Raw genomic sequence first — 14,292 nt, forward strand, 5'->3', positions numbered from 1 at the left:
AGATTAGGGGTTCAACGGATCACAAAACTCACAGTTCGCAGTGTATCACAGTTTTGAGTCATGGAGTAGAACTTTAGAACAGCCAAATTAACACACTACCATCTGCAAAAGGAGAGTAGACATCAGAACGAAGTGTTTTGTTTCTTGGGAGCAAAGAAGAAGGCAGAACATGAGAAGAACTGATGTTACACAGTAGGAAGGTGATGTTAGCCACTACAGCAGGGACTGTGGCAGTTACTAGTTTCCAGAGGGATTTCTGGGCCTGGTATCTACACAGAAAATCTTTCAGTCGCCTTTTTCAGCCGCCCGTCTCACTTATGTCTGATGGAACAGATACGTTTCTATTTTAATCAATACAGCTGTCTACACAGTCTGTGTAATGGCTTGTGTTTCACTCATGCTATATGTGTGTAGCCGCCAGTTGAAGCGTATTTTTCTGTTTTAAGCTTAACTACAGTGATTATGTATTAGACTCTGAGCACTGCCAAAAGACTGGTGACCTACTGGTGTACTCACAGTGTAAGATTTACTTTTAATAATTCCATGAACTGAATATTTTGTTCTGTTTCTGACTGTCTCAGATCCACATGAAGACGATGCCTGCAGCCATGTACCGCCTGCTGACCGCCCAGGAGCAGCCTGTTTACATTTAACAAGACAAAACCCTGACCTCACACACCCTTTAAACTTCAACTGTCACTCCCCAACCTGTCCCTCTCCACTCAGCCCAGTGCTTATCCTGTAACCTTCTCTCCACAGGTGATGGACCACAGTTGTTGGAAGGAGTGTTCTTCACTGTCTTCACTAAAAGATCTGTTTTCCTACTTAAGCTAAGGCTTAAGATAATGTTCCAGGATGTTTGTTCCAGGATGTTTACACGTGATGTGTTTCAACACGTGTGTGTTCAGCACTCTATTGGGCTCCAGAATAGCAAACTTGGTTCACTGTTGATATTTAAAAATTTGGCACATTTCACAAGTTAAAAGACTTGGGGGCACTACTGGGCACTATAACTAGATCAGTTGGTGTATCTAATGTTGAGTTTAGATAACTAAGGCAGTTTGATGAAGGTTTTGGTCATTGTTAAATAAAATAATAATAATCTTCTCTCACAGTAGGAAGCTTATTTTCATGAGCTGGGAACTGAACCCTGGTTGTGAAGCTGAAGGTAATCAGCACATCCAACCTCTCACCATCACACCCTGACTGTACTTTCTGCCATGCTGCTATTTCACTGGCAGAACACTGTCTGTCTAGTTATTATTCCTTCACCAAATCCTTTTTGTGAGAAAAGCAGTTTTTTGCTTGCTTGTTTGTTTAATGTGCATTTTTTCACACTCATGATGTAGCTACATTCCATAGGACCAAGCTTACTCTTGCTCCCAGCTTACCCTCCCTCTGTCCTGCTGCTGTAATCCACTCATAATAGGCCGCAGTCCTTTGCACAACACATAGCTCTCCACAGAGAAAGTATGTGGATCCTGCTGACAAATGAACACACGCCCCCTCATCACATTCCATGCGTTTACTGCATTGTTGAAGAGTTGATGCTGCAGCTCCATTTTGCACTTCACATTTCCTACAGGAAAGCTTTCCAACTCTACTGCAGTTGATTGTGTTTTCATTCCGTGAGTTAAACTTTTGTATTCTCTCAACAGAGAAAAGAGTCTGTCAGCGGTAGCCCTGGTCAGCATGTAACCCCCATCACACCACAGACCCATGTCCAACCAGTATGTCTAATCACAGAGCTGACTCACATCTGATCCTATTACACCAAACCTGATGACCCACCATCTCCCCATGCCCAGGTGTTTGAACAAGACACAGGAATGGGATGTGATTCACACACCGATAAATATATAATTTCAGTCTTTCTCCCCTTAAATTGAGAAAGAAAGAGTAAATCATTACTCTGCCTATTTAATCACACAACAGCCAGTCCCTCCAGGATTTTGCTGAGTTTTTTTAAGATAATTGTGGCCAGAAATGCAATACAATTTGCAATGTTTTATGTGCTCTTTTTCTGGTGAAATTGCAGGAATTGTGAAAAAAGAGTCCAATAAAGAGTCATATATCACTTTCCTTGATAAAAAGCATACTGCATATCACAGAAACAAACTATATTTCAGTGCAATTTACTTTCTGAAGATGAGAACCATGGGCTTGAAGTAAGAAAAAAAAAATACTGTACTTGAGTTCCATTTATAAGCTTTTTATTAAACTTTCACCACAACATCAGCACCAAAATAAAATCAGTCAATGATTCCATAAAAATAAATCTATTAAAGCTAGAGTGCGGGACTTTTGTCTCTCCCCTATGGCAGTGAGGGTAAAGGGGGCGCTTGGCTGTGAGTACCTGACACAGGTATGCAGCACGATCTCATGTGCACCATGAATGATGGGCACACAGAGAGGGCCGGTAAATATGGATATGTTTCAACAGCCCACCAGCCCAAAGATATATTTTTTGATGGTCCACCAGCCCACTGGGATTTGTCTTAGTATGCCTGCACACCACTGGCCGTAACGTACTGTTGCGTCTGTAAAATGGTGGATAAATTATTTTGATCCCTCACAAAATGACTAGTTTCACTATCAGAATTTGATCCATTTGATCCTGTAACATTTGGAAAGTCTAGAAGAGCCGCACAATTAACGGCAAAAACAGCCACGCCTGACATGAGATTTAAAAACTATGTAAACTCTGTATACTGTGAAATACAGAGAGATTTAACTGGCGGTGATAGGCTTCATCAGCATTGTGTGAACTCGTTTGGCAAGGGTTTGAATGTAACAGATGTTCATTTATATGTAAAAGTTCCGCACTGCAGGTTTAACATAAAAATATAGTTTCATTTCCAAAGTGCCCATTTTATGTTAGGGTTAGGGTTATTATGTCCATCTCTGCTGTCTGAACAACATCAACTTGTATTCTTTTGACTAACTGAATCCAACCATAGTGCAGGTTAGATGAAAAACAAAGTTAAACAAAACATTTCGAAATTGTTTTGCATGGTCTATGGCAGTAATTTTAGTTGGCAGGTGAGATTTGTCTTTGATCTTCCACCTGAATATGCCTGAATCCTTGCTGAACGCGTGCTGCGATGACGAAAGTTACCACAACACCAGATGCAACCACTGGTCCAAATCACAAGCGGTCTGTTGATTTGATTTAATGTGAAAAAGTTGCTGTGATTTAGCAAAATTGCAAGCTCTCACAAATATTGCAGAGATTTCTTGAATTTGCGTTAATTATTGTGATCGCAAAATCGCAGTTTCCTGGAGGGACTGAATCAACTACCAATACAATACAATGCTTATGTAGACGAAGTCATCATGTTGCTTGGTGTTGGAGTGAGCTTGGTCAACACTGCCTAAAGAATGTAATCTGTATATAATGTAAACACTGCTTGTAGTAAATACTGTAATTACTGTCACTTCACAAATAACGGCCAAATACCTGTCCAATAAAGGACGTTTTCTAATGAAGGCCATAATGTACATTTCCACAGCACTACTACAACTGAGTCATGTGATGGTAACCAATATGCTATGCAGAGTCTCTCTTTTTTTTTAAACAAAACACTGTTCACTTGTTAATTAACCCCATATCACTTCTACTTTGCAGGGGTTTTTTAATCGCTTTTAAGCTTTAAGGTCTTTTCAGACGGTAAGTGACACTGTACCGTCTTGGATCCGCAGGGTCTCACTGTGCTCCTCGTGAATACACAGGCACTCTATGTGTAGTAACTGTGGAAACGGCTTCTGTTCACAACTGTATCCCTGCCAGTACAACTGTATTTTCTTTATAGCCTATATATAGCAACATATTAAAATATTTCTTCTAGAAATATTAAAAGAAAGAGTCTGTAACTAAATAACATAACTACTAAATTTCAAGTTAGCTCAGTTAGTAAGTTTACTAGTGAGTTGAGTTGAGTTTAGTTGTATACACTAGCTAACTTAGTTCCAGGTGAGTAGGCCTGGTGTTTAGTTTAGCCATGGACTGGCGGCGAAGAGTGCTGCTCCAGCTGTGTCAAGTCATTAGATTATTTCTAATGAACAAGAGAAATCAACAGAGGTCATTGTGGGTACATCCTATCCTGACTGTGTCCAGATAACAGTTATATATCTCAGGGAGCTCACAAATAGCAAGGATCAGTCTCTTGTCCATTGATTTGCACTGCATATTATGTACAACAAAGTTCAAGTCACTCCTCACTAAAAGTGAATTATGGAATTGAATGACAGAGAGTGATTGACGGGACCAATTGACGCTGTAATTCATTTTCAATGATAGGTGTAGCTCATTCATTTTCAATGAGAGGTGAGCGGGCAGGGAGGGGGGCGCGGGCAATGTGACAGGCAGAGCAACAAGCGGGCGCAATCCCACGTTTTTGTGGTTGTGCTTGTCTCACACACACACGTCCACCTGCTGCCAGTTTAATCATCTTGAACTTTTTTCTACATGACACGCAGTGTCATGCAATCCTTGCCGTTTGGGAGTTCCCTGAGATATATAACTGTTATCAGGACATAGTCAGGATAGGATTTACCTACAATGATTGCTGCTTTTCTTGTTCATTAAAAATAATCTATTGACTCGACACAGCTGGACCACCACTCCTCAACGCCGGTCCATGGCTAAACTAAACACTAGGCCTACCCGCATAGAACTAAGTTAGCTAGCATACTCAACTAAACTAAACTCAACTCACTAGTAAACATCTTCTTCTTCTATTTCTAGAAGATATATTTTAATATGTTGCTATAGCCTATAAATAAAATACAGTTGTACTGGCAGGGATACAGTAGTGCACAGAAGCCATATCCATGGTTACGCTCATGGAGCACTTTTCTGCATGTCCATTCACGAGGAGTGCAGTGAGACCCCACGGATCTAAGTAGGTACGCAGCAGAGTGGTGAGTATGACATGACTCTATGGTTGTACTGATGGAATCAGTGCTGTGGAAATGTACATTATTCTGAATTCATTAACAGGTAAACATGGAGGAAGACTTTAGCTTGCACCTTAAAAAAACAGCAGATCAGAAAACAGGGAGGCATCACTAAAATATGATCAGATATAATTATAAAACAAGGGATGTCTGACATGAGCTGGTTTTGTATAAAGGCCTGTTTCTTTTTGCTGTTGAGGTAAATAAAGGCCCTGGCTCCAAATTGAGGATTTATGGCAAAAAACAAACACAACTAAGCACCAGGTGCAGCTCCTGAGCATTTAACAGACCATTACTTTCATCAGAATTTGTAGCTGATGGTGTAATTATTCTGTTAATAAATATTCCATTCATGAAGTAAATGTTACTGCTAGACAGACATTTACCGTGATCACCAAAGACATCTCCCATACGTGCTCCTTCCTTTTTACATGTAGCATCATTTAATAGCCAAATTTGTGAATAGGTGACAGAATTTTAGTATCATTTTAATATGACATTTTCTGATATTTTTAATGTTCTTATAACTGTAATACATGGTAATAGTTCAGTCATGATCAATAAGAATAAGGTTTTATTAAGGGTGGGAAGGAGAAACATTTTACATGAATGAGAAATATATTATCAGGATCATTACACTACTTTTAATTATGAAGGAAGTACAGTTAAGTTCAGTTTAACCCAACTGAAACACGGAGTGTGTATTCTGACAAAGCTGTAGTTTTTGCTCTGTGACTGAGGTGTAGTCAGTCACCACTGATCAGGCTTCACATCATACAGCGTCATATTGAAGGACATTCAATGAGAGAGAAAACGGACAGCGGCTCAGCAAATGTTCACTACACCAGACTTTGATGTCCACCAAAGCTCAACTGCAGGCTCCATTTAGTTTTCCCTCAGAAGTGAATTTTCTGTTCCTGCATTGCAAAATTGTTCACGGGTTATTGAAAGTGCAATGGTTTTTTGTGTTGATTTTTTTTATTTACAACTTGAAACATGATTCTTTTAGTCATATTTGTCTTATTTTAATGTTTTGAGGTAATTTAATAATATTCCATATTTATACACAAAATAACTGTAGCTTGTTTTTCACATTTGAATGGTGCTTATCATAAGACTATATAAAATGTACCCTCAAATGATTGTACCAGTGTTACTGTATGTTTTAACCTACTTTCGACAAACCACATATTCTTTGCATTACTGCTGGCCATAATTATACTGTTGATTTTTCCACCTTGAGACTTGAAACTTGGAATGGAAATCAAAGGCTGCCTGAAAGATCCAATCTCAGTTAAACATATATTACTGTGTGCTGTGAGAAATGGTCAACGGTCACGCAAAGAAATGGGCTAATGGGCTAAAACATCCAAAAACACTGTTTATATTCTCAGTTATTCACTGTTTTGAATTGAAGGTACATTGAGTAGACATGTAAAGTATGTTTACAGTAGTAAAAGTACTGAGATCATACAAGTCAAAAGATGAACAGAAGACTTAACACCAGAAACAGAATGAGGTTCTTTCTGTCTGTCCTCTTTTAGTGAAGATATGTGTTAACATGTTAAGGTTTTCTTTGTGATACAAATGTGCACTCTGAAAGATGTATTTTATCACTAAAACACATACAAGCACCTTTAACTGGTTTAGTTTTATGAGGGTCCCTGAACTTAAAAATGGCTTATAACACACAATAATGTAGTTTGAAGCAAATACAAGATGCATTTTCAGCAGACTGGACCTCTGCTGTCAATCAGCTCACCATAGAGAAACAAAACTCTAATAACATATAACATGTCAAGTAACAACCAAATATTCTAATTTTGAGCATTTTTTAAAATTTCATGCACAAATGTGTGAAATAACATTAAACTGTTTTGTTTGATTTGGACTCAATACTGGAATTACTCGGACTCATTTGTGGTCTTGGCTACAGCTCTGACCACAGGTACATGTCTGACCCAGTAAAACTAAACCGAATAGGGCTTAGGGTTAGGGTTAGGGTTAGGGTTATGCTTTACACATATATACTGTATGACTTATGATGTTCTGCAGCTATGTAACACCCACTGGTCTTCCTTGCAATATGAAAGTCAAGTCAACAGGGATTGTGTTGTAGTTACAACTGAAGTTGAAACTGAAAATCAGCTGATTGGAAGGCACTTCCATTTGATCTTATGTGAATCTGGAGCGTCTTTCCTCCAATTTACAAAAGCGTTTTTTTTGTTTGATTGTAGGGAATGCTTCTACAAGTGTTCAAGGCGAAACAACAACATGTTGCCTCTTGTAGCCACCAACTTCAAAACCCACTGCTTATTCAAAATGTCTGTCCTCGTCATTGAAGCTCATCTTGGCCTTACTACTACTACTGGACTTTTTATGATATAGAAACTGATACTGAAGAGGAATACATGTGACAGCAGCCATTTTTGGACTTTTAACATGGGCTTCTCCAGAGCCATGTGATTAAGCTGTACCGTTCTTGCTTTTTAGTGTGTGTGTGTGCGCGTGGTGTGTGATTACAACCAATGTACTCCATGTTCAAACAAAAACCAGCTGGATATATAAAATACACATATAGATGACATAAATAGAAAAACTATGTAAAGGTATATACTTTTAATGGTTGTTGTGTGTGTTTGGGAAGGCCTGTTGGCAAGATTCAGTCATAGAAAGCAATGTTAAGGGTCTTTTAAGGTGAGTGGAATGTAGGAAACTGATTGTGTCAAATGACATTCATGTATATATACAGCTAGAGCACAAGATGATTTATGGTGCGTGTGATATTTTCTCTTTCCTGGTCTGTCAGGGATTGTAGGCTAGCGTGACACAATGAAGCTAACCAAGGAAACAAGCACTTGAAGCTGGTGGCAGGCAGCATGGTTGGCTAACAAGTATATACAAGTGCACTCATTTTGAATGTAACTGAAATGTTAACTTTCATTGTGAAAAAACATACAAGACAAACGCCATTTCTGTAAAGCAACAGCAGCAATGTTTATTTATTTGCTAGCTTTTTCTGTGATGTTCTAGCTATTGGAGCTACATTGCTGTACCAGAGCCAGAATGTTTGTAACAGCATTTACAACAATAAATGACTTGCAGAAGGACTTTGGCTTGGACTGTGGTTTATAAAAGAGTCCTGCATGAGCTTCTTCATGAGAATTTTATGCAGTTAGGAGTTTTTATTCCTGTAAAAGATGTTGTCAGCAGTACCATCATCCTGCATGACACTTACATTGAGCTCTAATATTAAGGTTTTGTTGGGCCAGTGGCCCAGGTTTTTCTACCCAGGTCTTGACAATACAGCAGGCTGATTATATGTCTGGATGAGAATTCAGATGTGCAAAATCTATAGAAAAAATCTATATGTTTCTTAAAATATTTTATTTTCTCTTAAGTCTCTTAGTCCATCACGTTGGTCCAAATATATTGAATAATAGTTTGTAAAATTTGCAATGAAAATTTGTACAGACACTAAAGGTCACCGCAGGATAAATCCTGATGACTTTGGTGATCCCTGACCTTTTATCTGACGTTTAAGTGCCATTTTCAGGTTAAAAATTCAGTTAGTCCAAATCAAGGTGTGACAACTTGAGAAGCACATGAGAGATGTGGGGACAGCCCTGTTAGATTCCCCATGAAAGATACTGTTTGTATATGTCCTGTTAATAGTCATACAAGAAAACAATCAAAAAACAGTCTTTGCAGGAAAGTTAAATTATATTGTGCTTCAAATAATCTAAATTACTGAAAGTGTATGAAAAGCAATTTCTAACACTAATTTATTTTCATGAATTAATATGGTTAAGTCTAAGATCAATTTACCATTGTCTGTGTTTCATTTATCCTGACAGTGACTCATCTACTGTACGACTCATTTCAATCTGGTTTTCGTAAACTGCATTCAACAGAAACAGGCCGCAGAGAGCACCACCAGGTGGCTCTGGTTGAAGACGTTTGAACTTTGGTTAGTTCCTACTGCTGCCAACACAAGGTGGGGCCTTTTCAACCCTGGCTGGGTTGCCTGGGTGAGGGTGTCTGATGTTGAAAGACCCAAAAACACCCAATGACCCCAGGTTACATCACTGAGGATGTGTCCCAGTGCATCCATAGGATGTATCTCACTACCAGCTGCTGTGTGACTGCTGCACATACTAAAGTCTAAGGAAAAAAAATCACACAGCCAGTCGTTGGCAACAAACAGAACATCAGTACTGATATTTCTGCAATATCTGGATACATTCAGTAACACCTGAGCAACATTATTGATAATATTGATTAATCACATGAATTAACAGTTGTATTTTGACATTTTAATATGCTATATATATGAAATAGTAGAGAGAGGTAAAAGAGGCAAAACTCAACATACATGAAAGTTGATTTTAGATGTTAGAGAGCTCTGTGTGTGTGCACCCTTGCTTACTAAAGATGTGCAAATTGTGGTATATCTTGAATCCCCTAAATCAATTAATTTTACTTGTGTTCTGCCATAGTCTTTCTTTACCATCATTTCATACCATACAATAGTTAATTGCATACCTGTATTGAACAGACACTATGTTAATTGGTTAGTCCTTCTAATGCAAGATACACTGTGTAGAGGTGTTGTAGGCTGTGGAGAGATCATAGAGACAAGGGTTGAGCTGAGGGGCATTTGTCTGTTGAAGATCCTTCAACAACACTTAACTGGTGCATTTATAAAGAGTGGCTAAGAATACAGTGCATATATATAATGTAGCTGCATGATGTGCTCTCTGGTGGGAAGATCATTTCTCGATCCTCAATCTTCAAAATAGCACAGCTGTGCTCTTACCTACTGAGCCACCATCTTAGTTTTGTTCTGACCATTGTAACTACAACCTCTGGAGGGATGAGCTCATGAGCCAAGAAAATGCCCTAAATTTATTTTCTTTTTGGAGAGACTTTTTGGCAGTTGACCTTCCTTATCTATTTTTCCTTTATTGTGGATGGTGGGAGGGCTTGGGGGCTACAGTATGGAAGGATGCTGAAGCCAGGAATTGAACCCTAGTCTCCTGGGAAAAAGGGACCTGGGGCCTGGGAGCTGGCTGCCCTGTTGGGGTTAGTATGTGGGAGCTGAGAGCTGGTTTCCCTACAGATTGCACCTAGGGTCTGTCCTTCTCTACAAAACAGGTGTGACATATCAATAGTGATTTAACTGATACTAGAAGCTGGATTGAAGTGACAGAAGATCAGAAATTTAAGAGAATCAAGGTAATAAATCTAATATTTAAGCAAGCTTGACTTTAGCTAAGGATTTTATGGTGAAAGGTGGACCATTTTAAATTCTAGCATTTCTTTCTTGTTTTTTTTTTTTTTTTTTTTTTTTGTAGAAACGAATGCGGAAGCCCTGAAAGGCAAGCAAGAATTTTTTTTTTCCAGAGATCCATTTTCTAAGTCTGATCTAAATTCTTTTCTCTCTTGTGTTTATGAGTTAGGAACAAGTGAAAAAAAGGTTTTGCCAGGATAATCTTTCTAAGTTCCATAAAAATATAATAAAAAAATTTTCATCTGTGAAACAGGTGAAAAAAAAAAGTTTTGCCAGGATCATTTTTAAAGTTTTTTTCCATGTGTGAAAGTAGTAGGTGAAAAAAAAAATTGTCAGGATTTTTCTAAGTGTTTGTTGGTTTTTTTATAATGCACTGCACATTGTACAATCCTAACTGTGTTTCACATAAAAGTATTCATGTGGTAAGACTAACAACACATTCTTATTTTCTCTCTGAGCACTTTCATCTGCCAGCAAAATCAAGTTTAACTCATTGTTCTAAAATGTTTGGGTCATACTTTATAACATCTCACCTACGCACAGTTGATCAGGTTTGAATTTCTCCCCAACAGTGTGTAGGTCTCAGTCTGTCCTCTGTGAAACATCTGAAGCATCATTCAGTCATAGTGGCTGTTAAGTATTTTATTCATTAAATAAATAAACAAAGCTTATAAACCTTACATGGCCTCCTCCTTATATGAATAATAACCATATTAAACTAAATTGCCAAAATCAAAATCCCTTAGCAAGTGTCGAAATGTGCCACTCATAAGTTTTTTATTTTTTAATCTTTACTTGTAAAACAGCCCACTCATAAGGGATGAAATGTCCCCATTAACCAGGTTGCAGCTGTTAGCCATGAACAATATGTTAGCCCGCTAGCTAGCACGCTAACAGCCGTTAGCCCGCTAGCTATCGGGCTAACAGCTAACGTCCGTATAGCTAACTCTAATGGCAGATTAGCAACAGTGATGTTACATAACTTGCTAATACACAATATATGTACCTTGTGTTTAGAGGGTAAGGAGCTATTAAAACTCACCTGGAATAAAACATGAATGCTTTCAGTCCTATTTAGAACATGAGGTAGTGGTACACTTAAGCCCCTTGTGGCCAAAATGAGTGCTACAACAACAAACACTTCAACAAACAAATCCCGATAGAAAAAAAATATTTTTTTCACCTGCTACTTTCACACATGAAAAAAAGAAAAAAAAACTTAGAAAAATGATCCTGGCAAAAAAAAAATTTCCACCTGGCAAAACTTTTTTTTTTCCCACCTGTTTCACAGATGAAAATTTTTTATTTTTTTATTTTTATGGAACTTAGAAAGATTATCCTGGCAAAACCTTTTTTTCACTTGTTCTCAACTCATAAACACAAGAGAGAAAAGAATTTAGATTAGACTTAGAAATTGGATCTCCAGAAATTTTTATTTTTCGCTTGCCTTTCAGGGCTTCCGTAAATTAGTTATACAGCCAGGACAAAAAATGACGTGTGCTAGTGGCTTGAACAAGAGGGTTTGGGTAATTACTCAAACTACTAACACTACTAACTGATTGTGTGCCAGTGGAGGCTCTTAGTATAGGAGTTGTAGGACAGGCTTAATCAATCTGTTCTACTGTCACCATTATTATGTGCCCATACTTCGATTGCTCTCATTGGATCATGCATTACTTTGTTGTTTGTAGATGGCTTATTGCTTCATCTGATGTAGTAAGTGTACCTTGGATTGATGCTACTAACTGGTTTTTTTCTCTCTCCCCTCTCTGCTATGTCATCATTACCGGAGATTACATAAATTCACCTGCTGAGAATAGCCTGATGTGCCTGGCTTCTGTCCTATTTGTCATGGTGCTGATTCCACTGGTCTCATGCTCACTGTGTAGGTCCCCCCAGGACCTACACAGCCTCTACTGTTCTGTTGGCTTATCCTCAGAGAATCTTCCCCACCTTATCCATCACTGTTACATTTTTCTCATTAAAATTGTTTGAGTGTTTTCTCAATGGCAACATTGTAAACATTGGTAATTGTAACATAGATTGTTAAAATGATGGATGACCACAATATACAATATATGGGATTCAATAATTTTTTGCATGATCGGTAGAATACAATATGGTTCTTCATAGCACCCTCAGAAGACAAGAGGGTTCTAGATGAAACCCTTGAAATATGAAAAGGTTCTTGGTGGAATTCGCTGTGTGGGTGCTAGATAAAACCCTTGAAATATGAAAGGTTTCTTGGTGGAACTCCCTAGATGCGTTCTAGATAAAACCCTTGAAATATGAAAGGGTTCTTGGTGGAACTCCCTGGGTGGGTTCTAGATGAAACCCTTAGAAGGTGAAAAGGTTCTGGATAGAACCCCCAGTGAGGGTTCTGGGTGACACCATTACACCATAGAAGGGTTCTTCACAGATGGGGTTCAAGGTGTAATCCTTTATGTTGGGTTCTAAGTAGAACCCTCTGAAACGGTTCCAGGTGGAACCTTTATGAAAGGTTCTACCAGGAACCAAAAAGGTTTCTTCTATGAGGACAAGCCAAAGAACCTTATATGGTTATAGTCAGTACCTTTATTTCTAAGAGTGTATCATTACGCACAGGCTGGAATTTCAGTGTTATTATTGTGTTTTGACTTGATGGTTGTGGAGGTGAACACCTGGACCTCTTTCCTAACAATCCATTTAAAGGGTCAGTTCAACCCATTTTTCTCTCTTACCTCTAGGAGTATCTCTCCATTAAGATATAGGCCTTTTCCATACACATGTGCTGGCTTGGTTTGACCCGATGTGTAAGCCCAGCATGGCAGGGATTTGTATCTCCGTTACAACAGGGCTACCCACTTGAAGGTTTGTCTTTAACTGATGACACACTTATCTTAAGCCGAAAAGCAGCAGGATGTGTACATCATGGCTGTGACTAGTGGTCAAAGTTGCGGCTGTAAAACGGTGGATAAACAAATTTCATTTCCTATAAATTCTTCACAATAAAAGTCCCCCGTTATTTTGTTAATTGAAAGCTTTTAATATGAAGCAGCAGCAGCAGGAGATGTTTTCATCAGCAGTAACTTAACGTGGCTCCGATACGGCTGAGGCCAATCAGGAAACGCTAAAACAAAGCAGATATCTTAAAGTACAAACAGAAACACAGGAGAGAAACTACAAAACCTCAAACTTAAAACCACAGAGATTAAGTTAGAAGCTATGAAACACACAGAGGCTTTTAAAAACATCTGTCTCTCTGGTCTCCAGACATGAGTTTAGTCTAGCAACACTCACCTGCTTGAGGGAGAGAAGCGGGGAGGAGGAGGGCCATCACAGGTTGGCCGTGGCTGGCGAGACATCACTGCAACCCACTTGAAGGCTGGCCGGGTGTGCTTTCGCCCAACTCTGGAGATGGTTCATCTCGGGTGTGACTCAGCACAAATCAGCCAGTTTAAACTGGTAATGGAAACGCAAATCAACGCAGCATGGTTTGACTCAGCGTGGCCAAAAGTGCCATTGGAAAACCATAATAGTCTTAGTTTCACTAACCAAGACTACATCAAAAACAAAATGGATTCCAAATATAAACTATTTGGAAATTGAGATAATGTAAGAGCTGAGATGTTGAATGATGGGTGGGTTGGAGAATCCGAGGAAGGGATTAGGGCTGGAGGGATGAAGTGATGGAGGGAGGGGGGGGTGAGGGTAGAGGGATGAGGGGTGAGTGTCGAGGAACATGGGATGGAGGGTTAAAGGGATGAGGACTCTGAGTGGGGGAGCTGTCTCATCAGTCCATTGGCTGTTTCTGTGTTAAAAGAAAGGAGAGAGAATGGTTAATAAAAGGGGTTAGGGTCGGAGGGACTTGCAAACTGAGACAAAAGGGTAGAGGAACGGATAAGGTGTGCCTAAATACTCTATTGTACGGAAATGGGATGTGTATGAGGCGTGTTCTTTGTTCCTGAACTTTGTTTATAATTCTATAAACTTCATTTTATTTGTCCAGGCTCTCTCTCTCTCTCTTTGTGATTGTTGCCTCGATCTCAATACTGTGGCTC

General features: G+C 39.0%; 1 protein-coding gene across 1 annotated transcript in view; it reads left to right on the plus strand.

Moving 5' to 3' along the window:
* Positions 1–10,529, plus strand: part of apba1a (amyloid beta (A4) precursor protein-binding, family A, member 1a) — a 91,847-nt gene extending 81,318 nt beyond the window's left edge. Inside the window, exons 14-15 of the mRNA XM_067600159.1 lie at positions 582–10,380; positions 10,439–10,529. Coding sequence (XP_067456260.1) covers positions 582–653 — 72 coding nt within the window. The 3' untranslated portion in view covers positions 654–10,380; positions 10,439–10,529. The remainder of the gene's footprint in view (positions 1–581; positions 10,381–10,438) is intronic.
* The last annotated feature ends 3,763 nt before the right edge of the window (positions 10,530–14,292 follow it).

The sequence above is a fragment of the Thunnus thynnus genome, chromosome 2 (genome assembly GCF_963924715.1).
Source record: "Thunnus thynnus chromosome 2, fThuThy2.1, whole genome shotgun sequence".
Lineage (NCBI taxonomy): Eukaryota > Metazoa > Chordata > Actinopteri > Scombriformes > Scombridae > Thunnus > Thunnus thynnus.